The sequence below is a fragment of the Sycon ciliatum genome, chromosome 1, assembly GCF_964019385.1.
Source record: "Sycon ciliatum chromosome 1, ocSycCili1.1, whole genome shotgun sequence".
NCBI classification, from domain to species: domain Eukaryota; kingdom Metazoa; phylum Porifera; class Calcarea; order Leucosolenida; family Sycettidae; genus Sycon; species Sycon ciliatum.
In genome coordinates, this window is record NC_088643.1 from 55,629,393 (window position 1) to 55,649,613 (window position 20,221).

General features: G+C 49.6%; 1 protein-coding gene and 1 long non-coding RNA gene across 2 annotated transcripts; one reads left to right on the forward strand and one right to left on the reverse strand.

Annotated features, from left to right (window-relative positions):
- The first annotated feature begins 7,800 nt into the window (after positions 1–7,800).
- Positions 7,801–13,980, forward strand: LOC135805635 (uncharacterized). Its single transcript, XM_065319707.1, has one exon. The coding sequence runs from the start codon at positions 7,801–7,803 to the stop codon at positions 13,978–13,980; it is 6,180 nt and encodes a 2,059-aa protein (XP_065175779.1).
- Positions 13,981–17,676: 3,696 nt separating this feature from the next.
- On the reverse strand, positions 17,677–18,703 carry LOC135804423 (uncharacterized). Its single transcript, XR_010551062.1, has 2 exons — positions 18,543–18,703; positions 17,677–18,059 (listed from the first exon to the last, which is right to left on the reverse strand). It is a non-coding gene; the product is annotated as an uncharacterized LOC135804423 (long non-coding RNA).
- Positions 18,704–20,221: the final 1,518 nt, after the last annotated feature.

Here is a 20,221-nt window from a genome sequence, read left to right on the forward strand (position 1 = left end):
TTCCCTTGAAAGTCCCCCCCCCCCCCCTCACCGCACTCATGTGTACTTATGTAACGACAAGACTGCGACAGGAGTACTTTCTGAGTCTCCGGAGTTAAAGGAATGTTCTGGGCCGTATATCCCTGGCCTAGAATGCAATGGGTCGTGTGAGCATCACCATTCAACTAATGAAGTGGAATGTCTTGGAAATGAGTTCTACTTCTCCAAACTCAACCACAATCCAGTTATGCATGATTACATACCTGTTACGGTGCACCGGTGCTCACCTGTGCTAGACGAGCACAGACTCAGACACTCAGTTGTACAAAGTCATGATTGTACTTCCACTACTAACTAACGTGGCACTAGTACAGTAGGCACTACTTCCAGGTGCAGTGCAACAATAATAAAATAATTATTATTATCGAGAGAGCGCTTGATCCATGGTACCAGGGAGTAGTAAATTAATACCATTTTACTACTCCCTGCCTGATACACGTACATGTACATGTTGAGAGTAACTGTTGTAACGTTAGGTTAGTGGTTCAGCATAGGCCATATGCGTGATATGGACGTTGTTGTGAGGAGACGCTTTGTCCGACTGCGTGTCATATAAACGGTGCATATCCATGGTGATAATAGTGTGGTGTCACTGTGATAAGCCTAGCCTGCCATTAGTACAGGACCGGTAGTCTGGTACACATACTAGTAATACCAAGAGTACACAACGGGGGGGGGGGGGGGGGGGGGTATGTACTCTTGATATTAAATACTACACTACTCGTTACAATTGCTAGTTTATAGTACGTGAAGTGTGTGGGTCACAGTGAGGGCCAGGGCTGCGTCCCCCCGCCTGTGTGGATTCGCAGGAAGCGTGAGTTTCGAAGTCTGAAGAAAAATGTTGAACAATCTCTGCTTGGATGACAGGCTTGACAGCTGCACCATACATGTACATGTAGCTCAGACCCTTCCCGGTTGCATCTTTCGGAAGTTTCCCTCAGAGTCAAACCAATTATTGGTGTAGAAAAAGTCTGCTGCTACTACAGTACATATTGTAGTACATGAAGTTTTACTGAAATCACAATTGTAAGCATCGTGTTCTCTATAGCATAGTATATGACGTTTCCACGGCTAGCGATATACATGGTATGTACATTGTACATGGAATGGCATGGTATTATATAACCCAATACTAGTACAATACTAGTATTAGATAAACCTTTCATGGCATGCTGTCAAACTAATAACATGTGTACCGGTATTACCGGCAAATTATGGAATTGCCTTCCACCCAAGATTACCGCTATAGATTCTGTTTCAGAATTTCGGACACAATTTCGCGCTCATTATAAACAGCATATATTTGCCTGCACAAGTCGCTTCACTAGTATATAAATCAATGATCATTTTCACTGTTAGGAGATCCCCCCGATAGGCTATGCCTTTGGGAAATCCTTTTAAAATAAAATTAATATATATATACATGTACCATCATCGGTAGTGTATTGATTCCTGTGACCAAGAGTGTATAACCCCCCTGGGGGTTAATACGCCGGGTTATATACTCTTGCTATGACGAATACCCCGGTACCGTGTACCCCGATGACAACCCATGCTTGGACCGTGGAGTCGCACATGGCCAACGGGTGCAGCATTCAGAGGCACAGGTATACTAGAAGTTAGTTCTACAACAGCCTAACAATATTGTCCGTCTGATCAGGATGTGGTGAATTGCTTAATTGCTGAATGCGTCGCGGACTACTAGTACAACAGCTCAACGAAGTGATACCGGCTTGCATGCTTCCGTGATAAATAGCGCAGTGCAGCGCCAAGAAAGCTTTAGAGTAGGAACAAGATCTTGCCTTGGTAGGAAACAACAGACGCCTGGTTGCTGGTCCGCACAACTTGCTTCACTCTAGCTTGGATAAACTTGTACTTACTAGTACTCAGTCATGTTACAGTGGACACCTACTAACACGTGTTTTATTGAACACACAAAGCCACAAACCAATGCTGATATGAACGCAGGAAAGAACAAAGTATTAGATTTAATCCATTGTGTTAATTCCTGCCCGTAAATGAGGCTTTTACATGTATAATTATATTAGAACACGAATGTAAGCAAATGACTCGAAACCCTCCAAAACCATAATTCTACCAGTGTGAATACTGCTTGCTAGTACTACAAGCGGAGTTGTATCTCTTTTTCTCCACAATCTGCACTGCACGGTTGTAGGTTTTTTTGTGACTCACCAAACGTTTAAAGCTTCTAAGTTCACAAAACTTTATTCATAATTATGGTGGTAAACACACACCTGGCAATATGGCGGTAAAAACATGCCGGCCATTAATTAAACAACAGGAAGAAAGGAGATAAATGGCTGTAAAAACAGTATAAATGTCGAGCCAGACACGCCTCCGCCTGCACGGTTGTAGTGTTTCTTCGACGTGTATAAAGACTAGCAGGTCTTTTGGGGTGTACTAGTATAGTATCAAGCAGGAGGACACGAGGTGTAGAAAGTGTAGCAGGCCCTGAGAAAAACCTGGAACGTACATGTACATGTAAAATGGTAACAAAGACGAAGACTCGACAGCAACGGTCACATCCCACTGTAAAACATCCCCCAGTGTTCGCCATGTTCACATTGCTGGCCCACGCGTCGACCAGCCCACATACCTCTGATCTGTTCAACACAGCAAAGCATTTTTTTATTGCTTATTGTTGTTGGAGGGTTGGCTCTTCGCTAATTTGTCTATTAATTTTGTGCTTGAGGAAAGTTCGCCCAGTATGGACATAACAAAAATATTACAGCTTGCGCAGAGCAGTCAGTGTCCAAGAACAAGAACGTCCAGCTGTCGAAAGAATCAGCAGTAGCCGCAGCTGACGCACGTCCATGGACTTGAGTCTTGAGTGCGATGTATCACATCTTTTCCCCTCAGAGGGGAGCATTGGTCCGGCAGTTGCCGGACTGGTCGCTACGGCCCAGCAGGCTCACTATCCATGCAGTGAGAGGTGAAAACCATCATTGCTGGTGATCATTGGGATGAAGTATAATCTTGGCAAGTGGTATTCCTGCCTGCAAGCAAGCTGTCACTACCGGTACTTCCACACACTGTGACAGTGAATGATGCCTTCATCCGAAACAGCAGACGTTAGGCCAGTTCCTGAGTGAGAGCCGATCTCGGATTGAGATCCCTCCCATTTGCGGAAAGCCTGAAAACACGTGGTCGGAAGTTATTCCGCCGCTCTACTTCCTTTGCTTGGGCTGTCTTCTTCTCCCTGTGTGGAACCATGGTGTTGTGTAGACAAATTGGTTGGGCACCGTGACTCTTCTTTTTTGATGGCATTTGGGATTTTGGCTGCAGCATTTACCATGTTTCAATCGCCGGCGCCCGCAAGTTCCACAACTAGACTACTTAATTAAAACTGTGTATACATGTAAGTCATGTAACAAGGTGGAGGACACTGTGTTCATGGTGTTCGGAAACAGTGACCACGGTGACCACGGTGACCATGGTGACCACGGTGACCTTTCTACAACCGTGTACTGTACTTAGTCGGATCATGATTAGCCCTTTCCCAAAGATGCCAAAAAAATTCTCAACTTATGCTTTTCGCAACCGTGCCAGAACAAGTGAAAGTTGCTGAAATTGCATCCATATTCTCAGAAAAAGCTCAGAAGTTGCCAATATCGCAACTCAAAATGAGCGAGTTCTCGTGCATAATGATGCCAAAAACAACCAAAAATGGAGCGGAAATAGACAACGCTGTGTTGCAGCACAACTGCCTGAGAAAATAGGAAAATGAACAGACTTGGAATGAATCATACTACTGTAGTAGATCATTGTCCTTTTTGTTGAACCTTCGCACTAGCCCTTTCGCAAAGATGCCAACATACATGTATTTCGCACCTTATGCTTTTCGCAACCATGCCAAAACAAGTGAAAGTTGCTGAAATCGCATCCATATTTTCAGAAAAAGCTCAATAGCTGCTAATAATTATAATATCGCAAGTCAAAATGAGCGAGTTCTTGTACATAATGATGCAAAAAAAAACAATAAAGGAGCGGAACTTGATGATGGAAAACACGCGGCTGGCGCAGCACAACTGCTTGAGTAAAGTTAATCGTACACGTGTACTTTGAAGTATATATGAATGCATATGTTCACAGCGTGAAACATGTTTAAGAAAATGAACAGACTTGGGATGAGTCCTTGTCCATTTTTGTTGAGCCTTTGCACAGCATTATTATTATTATTATTATTTGGAAAGGATTGGGAGAACTTCAAATTCAAAGGATCAGTCGGGGAAGTGAACTGCCTGAAAAGAGAAAAAAACGCCAGACCCACCAGGACTCGAACCTGGGACCCTGCTTGTCATGAGCAATGCTCTAACCACTGAGCTATGGAACCAGGCTGAACCTAGAAGGCGCCGACAAGTCTTTCACTCCAAAGGCAGCTCACAACACGTGCCACACATACTGATGGCACTTGGGTCTTTTTCCCTCCCCCAGGGGACCAACCATGGTCAGTTTCTGGAAACTACCAGAGGTGAAAGAAAGTGATTAAATTTGGAAAGGATTGGGAGAACTTCAAATTCAAAGGATCAGTCGGGGAAGTGAACTGCCTGAAAAGAGAAAAAAACGCCAGACCCACCAGGACTCGAACCTGGGACCCTGCTTGTCATGAGCAATGCTCTAACCACTGAGCTATGGAACCAGGCTGAACCTAGAAGGCGCCGACAAGTCTTTCACTCCAAAGGCAGCTCACAACACGTGCCACACATACTGATGGCACTTGGGTCTTTTTCCCTCCCCCAGGGGACCAACCACGGTCAGTTTCTGGAAACTACCAGAGGTGAAAGAAAGTGATTAAATTTGGAAAGGATTGGGAGAACTTCAAATTCAAAAGTCCTGGTGGGTCTGGCGTTTTTTTCTCTTTTCAGGCAGTTCACTTCCCCGACTGATCCTTTGAATTTGAAGTTCTCCCAATCCTTTCCAAATTTAATCACTTTCTTTCACCTCTGGTAGTTTCCAGAAACTGACCGTGGTTGGTCCCCTGGGGGAGGGAAAAAGACCCAAGTGCCATCAGTATGTGTGGCACGTGTTGTGAGCTGCCTTTGGAGTGAAAGACTTGTCGGCGCCTTCTAGGTTCAGCCTGGTCCCATAGCTCAGTGGTTAGAGCATTGCTCATGACAAGCAGGGTCCCAGGTTCGAGTCCTGGTGGGTCTGGCGTTTTTTTCTCTTTTCAGGCAGTTCACTTCCCCGACTGATCCCTTGAATTATTATTATTATTATTATTATTAAGTAGTAGTTGCGACTTCGGCGATGATTTGTAAGGGCCGATTCCCACTACGGTACCGTGAGTGCCGTGCCGACGATTTGGGTAGGTCACGTGTACCCCACGGTACGAGCTTGAAGCTGAGAGTGATTTACACCTGCGCACAATCATTCCGTGCATTCCGTCGGCAGGCCGGATCACCATTTTTATCAATTTCTGACTTTGGTCCTGAGGGAAAATAGCGGGGGAGATGACTGGAGAAAGCTCAAGAATCAACCAATCGAAAAGCCAAAAGCCAAGGAAAAACTTCGTACCACAAATACAAAAGAAAGAAAAAACTTCCTTTCAGGGAGTAGTAAAATACCTACTACTCACTGCATTCGACCTCACGGAATACCACGGCATGCCATTTCCACCCCCCAGAGACCCTCGAGCCTCGGCACCGGAATGTCCACGGCGCGGTACGGCAGGAGCCGCGGAATGAACTCGCGCCAAAACTGCCCCTCACGTGAGCAAATCACCATGGGTACTCACGGCACGGCACTCACGGTACCGTAGTGGGAATCGGCCGGTTTGCTCCCGACACCGGAGCTCGCGCTATTCCGCCGACTTTACTTGACTGACTCACGACTGCCATCCAGAGCACACGAGAAGTCCATCGAACCTTCGACTCGGCAAACCTGCAAGAAAGCACCACTCCCTGCTCAATACACAGTGCTCCGGGGAATTCACCCCTCATCAGTTGAGCTTGACGCCAAAATTCTTAAACTATCACCTAGCCGTTAGAAAATTAATGTTAGCAGCTTGTGATTGGATTTCTCACCTGCCATTTTCTTGGAACCCGTGGCACTGTGTTGCTGAAGAATTGTAACTTCTCATTCTCACACTTTGCCCGTAATCTTGCGCCCATGTTTTGTAGTATAATAAACTTTAATCTTTATTTCAGGATTACCCAAAGGCTAACGCCTATCTGGGGGATCTCCTATTTGTGTATGTACTAGTAACATAGAGTATAAATCTGACCATCTCCACCTGATATCATCCTATTCAATATCACCTTCTCTGATGAGCCTTATGAAGGCGAAACAGCTGTCAGGAGGAATTTCAGTATCTACCTGCAACCCTTCCTTGGTTGGTGTGTGTAATGGCTACTGAGGGTAGCAGTGAGTCGGCTGTGAGAGCGCATGGAGGAGAGGAATAATAATACTAATAATAATGCATGTAATCAAGCACGCTCAGGAGGTCATGATGGCTGAATCTTGCCCGAGCCTGCAGCCCAAGGGCCGTAGGCCCGAGGGCTGCAGGCAAGGGCAAGATTCAGCCAGCATGACAGACAGAGCGTGCTTGATTTGATTTCTTACAGCGCGAAGCAACATATTAGGGAAGGTCAAAGGTCGAAAGGTCGAAAAATTATTCCCGAGATGACGTCAAACGGTCCTAACATTCCCGAAATGACGTCAAACCGACTCAAACGGTCCGCGGTCCTGAAACTCCCGAAATGACGTCAAACGGTCCTGATGGCCTGATTATGCCCGCGGCGGGAAGATCGCCTATTGGCCATGGCCCCGGCAACGATCACGTGTCATGTAAGAACCTCGACATTACACACACTATATACTACGGCGCGGTCCCCGCGACGTGCGCACTCTCGATACAACGTAAATTCACCTGCACGTTACGATCAAGCGGTAGCTGGCCAGTTTTCACGTAAACCTCGGCATAACGCACCCTATAGCGCGGTCCCCGACGTGAGCACTCTCGATACAACGTAGAATCAAGTGCGCGGTACGAAGGGTCCAGCGGATAATCATGATAATGCCGGCATTATATTCGGCATTATAAGACTTTCTTACATGACACGTGATCGTTGCCGGGGCCATGGCCAATAGGCGATCTTCCCGCCACTGGCATAATCAGGCCATCAGGACCGTTTGACGTCATTTCGGGAGTTTCAGGACCGTTTGACGTCATTTCGGGAATGTTCGGACCGTTTGACGTCATTTCGGGAATAATTTTTCGACCTTTCGACCTTTGACCTTCCCTAATATGTTGCTTCGCGATGTAAGAAATCAAATCAAGCACGCTCTGTCTGTCATGATGGCTGAATCTTGCCCTTGCCTGCAGCCCTCGGGCCTACGGCCCTTGGTGTTAGATTTGTATGCGCATCAGTGCACTCGCTATACATGATTGTCTGATGTATTGTTGTAGTTCTTTGTGCATGTTCTCTGTCTACTATGATTGATTGCATGGTCAGCTACCCCGGCGTGGGAACGCAGTCATCCGTGATGTTTCATGATTGTACTATGCATGAAGTACTAGTACGCGTGCGTGTTACGCTTCTCGTTGTTCTTCCTTCATTGTGTTTTGCCCTTTTAGTTGTGTGTTGGAGTCTCCTGTGAGAGATTAGTTTTGATCAGTGCACTTGTTATTGGTTCAGCTTGGCATGTTTTGGTCCTTTTCCATGATAATACATAATAAACGAATTAGCAGTTGCCTTAGTGTTTTGAAGGTAACATTTTAGTGGTCCTTCGAGCCGGATCATGGATAGGCCGAAGCGTGCCAAACAAGGGAAGCCGGCGGAGAAGTATGGTTTGTGGGTGGAAACAGCCAGTAGTGTTTCGGAGATCACCGCGACCAGTCGCCGGTCCGCTGGGAGTGCTCAGGCACAAGCTGAAGTGGACAAGCTGAAGGCTGAGCTTCAGGCAGCGGAGGATGTGGCTCAGTTGGAGCGAGACGCAGAGGCGAAGGAACTTGCCCGGCAGAGAGAGCTTGTGGATAAGCGTCTGGCTGTGGAGAAGGCTGAAGCCGTGTTGGTGGAGATCACGGCATCGTCTCAGCCCAGGAGCCGTGGCAGTAGTGTAGTGGGTTCCAAAGCGAACAGTGTGACGGGAGCGACCAATGTTGCCGCAGAACACCCAAAGCGAAAGGTGCTGACGGTGGAGGCTCTTGCTGCCTTGGAGAAGCGCAATCCGCCTGTTCGGAAGTTTGCAACCCTAAGCGAGTGCATGGACGAGTTGGACATTGAGCAGCGCAGCTACAGGAGTCTGGGAAGGAAGCCCTTGAATCCAATGCGACCGATCCGACCGCTTCAATCGAGTCCAGTGGAAGTCGTAGCCTTGGACCAGAACTCTGACGACTCTGACGACTATGAGTATGATGAGCAGAGTAGCGCAGGTGAGCTGAGCCATGACGGCAGTTCAGCAGTTTCAACTGCGGTCCAGCTCGCAGGCACAGGAGTGGGCACAGTTGCCAGCTCACCCATTCATCCTGCCAGTGGAGGTGCGAACAGACTTCCCCCAAGACTGACACCTATCCACACTGTAGCAAGTGGTGTGCATCCAAGCATAGCAAATGCAGCATCCAGTATGAGACCTCAGCCTGTTGTCACAGGTCCTGTGAGCAGTGCTCTATGGAAAGCTCCAGTGGCAGTGCCCACTCAGCAAAAGCAACCAGTCTTGACTGCTGGACCTATCACAGTCCAGTCAAGTCTTGCTGCAGTTCCTGCTGCTGTTCAGCAGCCCAAGCAGCCTACAGCTTCGAAGCCCAGGGTGCCTGCGGCAGGTCAGACACTGTTGGCTAGTGCTCCAGCATTCCAGCCAATGGGAACGCGGAGCAAGGTTCGTCTAGCACCACCTCCACCAGAGTATCTTGGTGCACCACCTGCTGAAGGCCAGTCTACACACCACGGCCCGGAGGTGCATTCAGCACAGTCGTACGCGATTCCGTATGTGGAGGCACCAGCAATCAGAAGCCCTTGGTCTCGCCACCACCTAAAGCCACTGGAACTGCCAAAGTTCAGTGGGAAGGACAAGGACTTCGGCCGATGGAGGCAGCGTTTCAAACAGCTCGTGGAAGAGGACACGTACATGTCGGACGACCACAAGTTTGCCCGTCTGCGGGAAGCCTTGGCAGGCGGCGAAGCGGAAGATCTCGTTGCCGACATCGTCCACGGCCCAGGCGCTTACAAGTCCGCACTGCAAGAGCTTGACGCATGGTACGGGGGCCCAGTCCGAGATATCGTGCGCTATGAGAGAGAGCTTCTAGCCGTTCCCCGCATTGTCAGTGAGCGGGACCTAGATCAGCTGAAGTCGTTCGCGCTCAGGCTGCGGAACACCCTCATCAACTTGAACACCGCTGGACTTACACCAGGCAGAGAACTCTACCTCAGTGTAACCCAGAAGGTGCCAAAGCCTGTCCTGATCCGCTTTTTGGAGCGACACGATGACTCGCTATGCGACATTCATGGGTTCGCAGACTTCCTGTTAAAGCGTGTCATGTGCCTCAAGCAGGTAGAAGAGCGTGCTGCCAATCCCGAGCCTTCCCAGTGGTGCACCGAGAAGCGCCAACAAGGCCCAGGAAAGCCATTCCACAAGCGTACTGAGCGCACACTTGTTGCCACCGAGTCGTCGACCGTCAGCTGCGTGTCCTGCCGCGGAGGGCATCAGCTGGCATCTTGCCCACAATTCAAGCAGCTCTCCCTGCACGAACGGTGGGAGTTTGTGAAGCCGTTGACCATTTGCATCTGCTGTTTCAAGCCTGGCCACAAAGGCAAAGACTGCCGACAACCGAGGTGCCGGTTCTGTAACAAGCCGCACCATGAGCTTCTCCACTACCAGAAGTCAATCGCCAAGCAACCAGTGCAGTCTGCAAAAAGAGCGCCAGGTGCCAACACAGCCCAAGGCAGAGTTGAGAAGGCGCAGAGTGCCTGCAGCGTGACCGCCACGAGTTCTTCGTCACGTGACCAGACCACTGCATTCATGACAGTGGCAGCCACCGTCAACGGGCCAAACGGGCCATCCCAGGCAACGGTGTTCCTCGACAGCGGATCGTCGTGCAGCTTCATCAGCGCAGACCTCGTTGAACGTCTGGCGCTGCCTGTGAAGTTCGGATCCCTCGAGACTTCTGTCCTCGGCGGCGAGAAGCTGTGCCCTATCAACCAATACGCAACGGTTGAGCTGAGTCATTCTGATGGATCAGGAACCAGTGAGTTCTCGGCTTGGGTCTTGCCGAAGATCATGAACCCCATCACTACCATCAACTGGACAGAGCAACAAGGATGTTGGCCGCACCTCACTGACGTGCCACTCCCCAAAGTACCCGAAGCAGCTCCCGTAGGCCTGCTGGTCGGCCTCAATGCGCCCTGGCTCCACACGTCTCTGGAAGAGAGGTTTGTCAACGAGGGAGGTCCCATTGCAAGGAAGACACTCCTTGGCTGGGTAGTGTTTGGTTCTGTGTCTGCCCACACCGCCGGCGAGTTTGACGACCGTTCGCTAGTGGCAACCTCTGATGATCCGCTCACAGACGTTGTCAGCAAGTTCTGGCGATTGGAGAGTGTCGGCATGGAGACCACCAGCTCCGACTACCTAACCCCTGACGAGCGTGCAGCAGACGACATGACGAAGCGGAGCCTTCACCACAATGGCACCAGATTCGTCGTCGGGATCCCGTGGCGGAGTGGTGCAGATCAGCCGGAGTTACGTCAAGACTCGCGGCAGTGCGCTGATCAACGGCTCAAGTCCCTACATCGCATCCTTGAGCGGAAACCCGAGGTTCGTCTGCAGTACGCTGAGGTGCTCAAGAAGTACCTGGAGCGTGGGTACATTCGATCAGTCCTGCCCACAGAGGTGGAAGATGCCGGAACCGACCAATGGTTTCTCCCGCATTTCCCCGTCATCCGCAACGACAAGTCAACGACAAAGGTCCGAATCGTATTCGACGGTTCTGCGAAGGTCATGGGTGACAGCATCAACGACCGCATGCACGCTGGACAAAAGCTGCAGAGTGACCTGGTCAAGGTCCTGCTGCGCTTCTGCCATCACCCTATCGCCCTCACTGCCGACATCTCGGAGATGTTTCTCCAAGTTGAGCTCCGTGACAATGACCGGAAGTACCACCGGTTCGTCTGGAGTGAGTCTCCTCACCACCCACTCGTATTCTTCGAGTTCTGCCGCGTTGTCTTCGGCATGAGAGCGTCCCCGTACTTGGCAGGCCGAGCGCTACAAGCAACGGCGGAGACCTTTGCAGATACTGCCGGTCCCGAGGCGATCAACGCCGTTCGAGACAACTTCTACGTTGACGACCTGTTGATGTCGACAGCTACTGAAGCATCAGCTATAGTTGCCCGAGAGGATCTCCAGGAAATCACCACACGCGGTGGATTCCACCTACGGAAGTGGCTCAGCAATTCACCGGCTGTGCTTAAGTCCATCCCAGTGGCAGACCAAGCCAGCACAAGCAGCGTGATGATCACCAACCGTGAGGAACCATCCACTCTTCACAAGACCCTCGGTGTGGCTTGGAATCCAGTGGACGACCACTTCACCTTCGTGCACCCGGAGCCAGACGCTGTACGATTCACACCGCGTGGCGTTTTGAGTCAGATGTGCCGGCTGTTCGATCCGAGAGGGCAACTATGCCCGTTCACGATCCGTAGCCGTGTCCTGTTCCAAGCCTCCTGTATCCGAGGCACTCGCTGGGACGATCCCCTGGACCACGACCAAGCCGAGGATTGGCGGAAGTGGTTTGCCGAAGTTCCCGACCTGGCGTCGATCCAAGCCAGTCGTTGCTTCACTGACACTGAACCCGGTGAGCTGTCGCTCCACACATTCGCCGATGCCTCAGCGGTAGCGTACGCAGCTGCCACATACGTGCGACATGAACGTCCAGACGGAACCGCCAAGGTAACCCTTGCCCTCGCTAAGGCCAGGCCAGCTCCAATCAGACGCAAGACCATCCCGATGTTGGAGCTGCAGGGAGCAGTTCTTGGTGCGCGCTTGGGTCAGACTGTTGCTGAAGTTCTCAACATCCCACACCCCAAACAGTACTTTTGGACGGATTCAATGAACGTCCTGTACTGGATCAAGTCTCCAAGTAGGAAGTTCAAGGTGGATGTGGGCAACCGTGTCTCTGAGATTCAAGACATCACCAACCCTGGCAACTGGCGACACGTGCGTACCAAGGACAACCCCGCTGACATGCCCAGTCGTGGAATCAGCGCAACACAGCTCGCCACAGACGAAAAATGGTGGAGTGGACCGGCCTTCCTGTCCGAGCCGCCTACTACGTGGCCGTCGAAGCAAATCATCCCTCCGGCGGAGCTTCCAGGGCAATTGAAACATGGAGTTGCCATGGCAGCCATTGGCAGATCGCAGTCCTGTCGCCTACACCCCGACAACTATTCTTCCTGGCAACGCCTAGTGAGGGTAACAGCTTGGTGCCGTCGCTTCATCAATAATGCGAGACGTCACACTGCCCCACCGCCGCCGGGGACATCTCCTGAGAAATCTGTGACCATTCCTGGGAAGCGCGCTATTGATGTCGCAGAGCTCACCGTCCAGGAACTACAGCAGGCGAAGTACCTCTGGATCAGCACTGCACAGAGGGAGGCCTACGAGAGCACGTATGCTGATGTGAAAGCTGGCAAACCACTGTCGGCGTCATCACCATTGCGGAAACTGCAGCCAGCCATGGACAAGACAACTGGTGTCCCAGTGATGAAGGTGCACGGACGGCTTCGTACAGCCCATCATCTGCCAACAGGTGTCCGTTCACCCGTCATCCTGCCAAGAAGCCATCGAGTGACGTGGCTCATCATCGCAGCAGCAGACGCAGACGCTCACCATGCTGCCGGAAGCAACCACCTGCTCTCAAACCTTGCTGGAGAGTACTGGATTGTCAAAGGAAAGGCTGCAGTGAAAGAGCATCGAAATAAATGTGTCCTCTGCCGTAAACGCAACCAGAAGACTGCAACCCCACCCATGGCACCGCTACCGAACTTCCGAACATCACCCCCGCTACAACCGTTCTCGAGAGTCGGAGTTGATTATGCCGGCCCGTTCTTTACGCGACAAGGACGGGGCCGTGCACAGCTGAAGCGATGGGTGTGCATCTTCACGTGCCTCCAGAGCAGGGCGTGCCACATTGAGCTAGTGTACTCCTTGGACACCGACGGCTTCCTCCTGGCCCTCAGCCGGTTCATAAAGAGGCGTGGCGTGCCGCAAGAGATGCTGTCGGACAATGGCTCCAACTTTGTTGCTGCGGATAAAGCTCTGAAGGACGCCGTCCAGTCCCTCGATAGTTCCCGGATTGCTGGAGAGTTGACTGGCCAGAACATCAAGTGGCGTTTCAACCCGCCAAGAGCACCTCATTTCGGTGGGGTGTTCGAGGTCGTCGTGAAGTCAATGAAAAGGGTCCTGCAGCATGTGCTGTACAAGGCAGACCTCTCGGATGAGGAGCTGCATACGGCGCTGGTACACGCGGAGGGTCTCATCAACAGTCGACCATTAACTGTCATCTCCTCTGATTCGAATGATCTTCGGCCCCTGACGCCACAGCACTTCCTCGTGGGCCACGCAGACGCCACACTGGCCGCTGAGCTGGGTGTCCAGCCAGCAGACACGGTCCATCCTCGTCGCCGCTGGATGTACGTGCAACGCATCGTCGCGGAGGTCTGGGCACGATGGGTGAAGGAGATCGTACCGAAGCTCAATGTGCAAGTGAAGTGGTTTCAGCAGCAGCGGAACGTCGAAGTTGGTGACATCGTCATGGTCATGGACGACAATGTCCCACGAGCACATTGGCCACTCGCTAGAATTACGGCAACCTACCCTGGTAAGGATGACGTTGTCCGTGTGGTGGGGGTCAACATCCAGGGCAAGGTCTTAAAACGGCCAGTCCATCGACTAGTTCCACTTGAAGTCGAAGGTGCCACTGGTGAATGAGTAAGACGGAGTGTCACAGATAGAATCACTCATGACAATAGCAGCCAATGTAACAGTAGTGGTGTCGCATAACTTACAATGCTTCTCGATCATCTTTCCTATTTTCTTTTTTGTTTGCTATACTGTTGTTTGGGTCTCACTCATATTGCATGATAGCATATTCGTTCGAGAGGGAGGAATGTTAGATTTGTATGCGCATCAGTGCACTCGCTATACATGATTGTCTGATGTATTGTTGTAGTTCTTTGTGCATGTTCTCTGTCTACTATGATTGATTGCATGGTCAGCTACCCCGGCGTGGGAACGCAGTCATCCGTGATGTTTCATGATTGTACTATGCATGAAGTACTAGTACGCGTGCGTGTTACGCTTCTCGTTGTTCTTCCTTCATTGTGTTTTGCCCTTTTAGTTGTGTGTTGGAGTCTCCTGTGAGAGATTAGTTTTGATCAGTGCACTTGTTATTGGTTCAGCTTGGCATGTTTTGGTCCTTTTCCATGATAATACATAATAAACGAATTAGCAGTTGCCTTAGTGTTTTGAAGGTAACACTTGGGCTGCAGGCTCGGGCAAGATTCAGCCATCATGATCCCCCCCCTGAGCGTGCTTGATACATGTACTTTATGTAGGACTAGCAGCACCCCAGGCCAGCGTTGCCTGGCCGAATGTGGCATGCGGGTGAAGCAAGTACATGAACAGCACACTTGCTCAGCACGTGGTGGTGGCCAGACCGCTGAAGTCCTGGTGAGGAAGGTTCTTCATGGTTGGAAGGAGAAGGAGGGACGTACGTCTGTTACGTCTTCGGGAGGCTGGTCAGGGTTGTCCATCACCTGGTGGCGGATGAAGCGGCTCAAAAAATTCATAAACTTACGAACAAAAGTGCGATGCGCTCTTCACTGCAGATCAGATGCAGAGGCAGTCAGTGCAGATCTTTTGTATCCTTTTGTTGCAGATGTTTCTATTTGCAGAGAACGGTTCACGTGGTCCGCAGCGCTTGTGCGGCTGCTAGTGCTACCTATAGCGAGGTCAGGCGAAAATTAAATTTTGGAAAACCCTATCGAATTGGGTATCTACGGAAAGCTTAGAGCTTCAGGCGTTCAAATCTAAAATTTGGGCTGGGTTAGAGCAACTGGAAGAGAGTTATGGGTGTTGAAAGGAGCCCGACTACGTGATTTTTTTGTCGCGACGAATGTACGCGTGGGAGCTCGAAAAATGGCACCCGGCACTCGGGTCCCAAGTCGCGACGGAGAGTGCATGATGTAATCTCGCGTGTCACGTGCGTGTACTTCGCTATGCTAGCGGCTAGCGGCACCGATAGCGCTGCGTGCAGCACTCGAGCCGAAAACTATTACTTTCTGAAGAGAAAATGTTTGTTCCTCTGCAGAGAAGGGAAATGTGCAATTGTCTTCAAGGATCGCCAGTGCATGTACTATTTGCTGTGAACCGGTGATGGTAAGATATTTGGGATCCAATGACGAGTTGGTGGCAACGGGAGCGGTGGCTGCTGTTGATGGATGATGTCGGAAGAAGCGCTTTCTCAAGACAAGTTTCTGCAGACGATCAGGAATTTGAAAACACAATTGTGCTCGAACGTATTGTTTGTTCTGGAGTAGTACAGTAGAGAGACTTTGTTAGAGACATGGTCTGTGTGAAAGTGAACGTTCCTCACTTTCTCTCTCACACAGGTTATGTTTGGCTGACAACTATTTGTAGTGTTGCCTTGATTGAGTAACACTGACAGCATTGGAAATTTGGAAATAGTTTCCATTTCTGAAATGATGCATACAATTGGACAAAACTTTGCAAGAAAGACATAGCTTTCAGAAACAGTACCTGGGACCGGGACTGAAGTAGCCATCTCCTTACCTTCATCACCAACAAGCTTCTGAATAGATACAAAATGCTGCACACCAGACGCAAGCGAAGTTTAATCGGATTGATGGCGATTCGCTTGCTTCTGTTGCTTTTTAGATTGGTGCACATGCCTTCCCAAAGCAATCCTCCTTGCTGGACAGTGACACCAGTCGGGAGCCATAACGTCGGTGCGCCTCTTGTTACGCCAATGAAACTTGGTAGTCCGAAGGATTAGGGGGCGCTGAACACGATGCAGCAACAACCTAAGGCGTAACAAGAGGCGCAAGGACCGAAACCCGCCCTCGAATATTGGCAAAAAGCGAGAGACAGCGCGTCGACAGAGAAACGTCTGGACGCCGCGCGAACGGCTGGAGGCATTGCTCCATATCCTTACCAAAGGACTAGAAACTTGAAATCGCCCAAAAAGAGCAAGGAGACTGCACAAGCGAAGTTCAAACGCAGGTCAGTTTTGATGCCTCCCGTAAAAATCGAAAAATCGAGTAAAAACCTATGTGCCATGACATCATCGATTTTCAATGGGCCGGGGATGGTCCAAGCGCGACAAGCGAAGTCCGTGAACTGGTCACGCGTCTGACCTCGCTACTACCTATGCATATGGCCTAGCCTGGCTAGGTGGCTACATGATTCGCACGCTTCGCGTGCTCAGTGCTTCTGCGCGCGGCGCGGCTGCTACTGCTACTCGTACTGATCGTGTCTGCTATAACTTAAAGGGAAACTGAACGCCAAAAATAAGTATGGCTTATCCGAAGGAGAATTGGGCACTGATTCCGATGAGCTATGTCTCGAGCCGATCAGAGAAGAGGAACTGTGTCAAATAATTTCATAAATAACACCTCCCATATTTGGAAATTGGCCTTGATGACGTGCGTACTGCTTAGCTGTCACCATGCTGTGCATGTTCAGCAGTGTAATTGAATGGAAGAAAACAATTACTTTGGTGTTTTGCAGCTCTGTTTCGTTCCCTGACGGTAACCAAATCTAGGTGTAGGAATCTGTTGAGCAGGAGAGTGACACATGTCTTCCCGAAGGCTGTCCAGGCTGCAGTGGTGATGAAGAAGACACGATCATCACCCCGAGATCGATCGTAGCGAATTGGAAAACTCATGGTGAATTTGCTTCCACTCCAAGGCAATGTCGAGGTATGAAGGGTGCTTGTACTGCCTTCCAAAGTGAAGAGGAGATGAACATGGCTTTGCATAGCTGTTGTTCTATGCCAACTTACCTACTCTTGCTGGTACCGTAGTGCTATATTGCAAATTTCGTGGACGAACAACTCTAGTCACTAGTGGCTAATGAGCAACACTAACAGGTGAGATTTTTCAATTCGACAAAAATTGTTTTTGTTTGAGAACTGACAGTGGCAGTCATTAGACTCAGTAGGTGTCTCTCTGCTGCTTCTTTCCCTTCATCGGTAGGGTTGTGCTTGAATAGTACAAGTGCTTGAAGTAAAATAAAATAAATAGAACATGTGGAACATAAATCTAATCAAGCATCAGTACATGTATTGCGAAGTTCAACTTCAAAGCACATGAAATCACAATGATCACGAAGTTTATGTAATCAGGAGTACACCCTGTGTTCAACGAACACATACACACATGCTGTATTGCGCACACACATGTACACATGTGCGTGCACCCTTACCCCATCCCACAGACACACGCATGCAGCGCGCACATCCATACACATGTGCGTGTACCCCCCCCCCCCCACACACACACTCCTACCCATACACATGTGCGTGCCCCCCCCCCCCACACACACACGTGTGCACATACAGATACACAAACACACACGCACGAACACACACACACAAGATACGTGTAAGTGTACATGGTCTTCCTGGTGCAGATGCTGAGCCAGCACAATGGAAAATACCTCCATCAAGATGCTTGATCAAGTGTTGTGATAATGGCACTGTTTGTTTGTTTTTACAAAGAAGTGTGGGAAAGATTACAATGCATTATAATTCATAATTGTTCTTTGCCTTGTACTGTGCAGACCAGAATGCTTCGCTATCAACTCCTGGCTTTCCATCGGCATGGTGTTCAGCTGCAGCGGCATCTGGTCCGGGGAGTTCAAGTTGCTGGATGGCTGCACTGACACAGGAAGGGTTTGCGTTGGCAATGCGATACGGCAGTCATCCCACATCACGAGCTACATGTTTATGTAATTTATATTGTCGCTCGTCCAGCAACGTCAAGGCTCTGCATGTAAACGCAGGAGAACACCATAATACTACTCAGGGGACAATAATTTTGGATATCAATTTCGTGACAATTATTAGATTCACACAATATTCACAACGTATGCAACACGATGCTGTCTATTGACACTACTTCAAACTGAAGTGCTCACTACTCCTCTCCCGTTTTCATCTCCCTCTACCTTATGAATACTCTGCATTACTGGTTTCGTTTCTACCCTTTCCATTGCTGCCAGCTCCCAGTCTTTTTCAATGCACAGCACCACCTTGACAGTCATTTTTGTGATTTGATGTACACATACTTTGAAGTTCAAAGTCGAATTACATGATCAGATTTTTGTTCCACATTTCCTATTTATTTTTACTTCAAGCACAACCCTACCGATGAAGGGAAAGAAGCAGCAGAGAGACACCTACTGAGTCTAATGACTGCCACTGTCAGTTCTCAAACAAAAACAATTTTTGTCGAATTGAAAAATCTCACCTGTTAGTGTTGCTCACTAGCCACTAGTGACTAGAGTTGTTCGTCCACGAAATTTGCAATATAGCACTACGGTACCAGCAAGAGTAGGTAAGTTGGCATAGAACAACAGCTATGCAAAGCCATGTTCATCTCCTCTTCACTTTGGAAGGCAGTATAAGCACCCTTCATACCTCGACATTGCCTTGGAGTGGAAGCAAATTCACCATGAGTTTTCCAATTCGCTACGATCGATCTCGGGGTGATGATCGTGTCTTCTTCATCACCACTGCAGCCTGGACAGCCTTCGGGAAGACATGTGTCACTCTCCTGCTCAACAGATTCCTACATCTAGATTTGGTTACCGTCAGGGAACGAAACAGAGCTGCAAAACACCAAAGTAATTGTTTTCTTCCATTCAATTACACTGCTGAACATGCACAGCATGGTGACAGCTAAGCAGTACGCACGTCATCAAGGCCAATTTCCAAATATGGGAGGTGTTATTTATGAAATTTGACACAGTTCCTCTTCTCTGATCGGCTCGAGACATAGCTCATCGGAATCAGTGCCCAATTCTCCTTCGGATAAGCCATACTTATTTTTGGCGTTCAGTTTCCCTTTAAAGGGGAAGTTCACCCTAAAATCAAAATTTCACAGTTTGTAGATTTCGAGGCGCTGAGTTCGGTGGTGAAGGTCCCATCGCCGTGCGATACGCCGTTCTGGAGATATTTGAATTTGAAATTTATCATGACGTCATGCAAAATGACGTCATGCGGCCGGCGCACACCCCCTCCACACCCTGTGACGTCAAAGAGATACAGGTTCCCGGTCTGCTTGCTTTTCAGTGAGCGAGAAAGAGTGGCGTTTGTGGAGTTTCTTTCTTGCGACCTGAACAGTTTCAACCACGATGACGGTTTGCTGTGCTGTCGGCTGCTCTAACCAGTCTGGCAAGCCCCCTGGGACCACGGTGCATCGTATTCCGCGGGATAAAGCTCTCCGAGCGGAATGGGTTGCAGCGATTCACCGCGAGAATTTGCCACCTAAGTTTGAGGAGAGCTGTGCGTTCGGCACATTTTGAGGAGATGCCTTCCAGAGGAACTTGCACGGAGAGATGGGCAAAACGTGCCGCCGAAAGCTGAAAGCAGACGCTGTGCCATCGATTTTCCCGGACAGGCGTCCCCCAGCGAAGCGAAGGATGTCGCAGTATCAGGAGAGGCAGGAGAGAGAAGAGGTGAGTGAATGGTTCTGGTGATTTCGTGCTTTGAGAGCGTGTTGAAATTTTGTCTGTACATCGCGAGTTGTAGAGGGCAGTTTCACCCACTGTGTTGAGTACATCGTATACTTGTAGAGAAAATGATTTACAGATACCGATACAAAGCTGTTTGCAGTGTGTTGATTGCAAGGTACTAGTATTGAATGAAGACAGAAGATCGTGCAATATATTTTTGTTTTATTTCAATTCAAGTTTTGCATGTCGTGAAAAGGCATACAGTGGTCACTAGCACTGTCCTCTGCGTGGTAAGTTTCAATTCGAAGAAAGTCTTCATTGTGTTGCATTGTCACTGTTATCTGCGTGTATTTTGCGAGTTTGATCCTAGCTCAAGCCCATGCTGAGCCGTATGCCGCAGCTTTTCGGTCTCCAGTTGCATGCGCATTGAGTCCAGACGATGGCATGATATCTGCTGATGCGTGCACACAGA

What these genes read in the sequence shown, in the direction of transcription:
- LOC135805635 (XM_065319707.1), top strand. Translation starts at nt 7,801, where the DNA reads ATGGATAGGCCGAAGCGTGCCAAACAAGGGAAGCCGGCGGAGAAGTAT.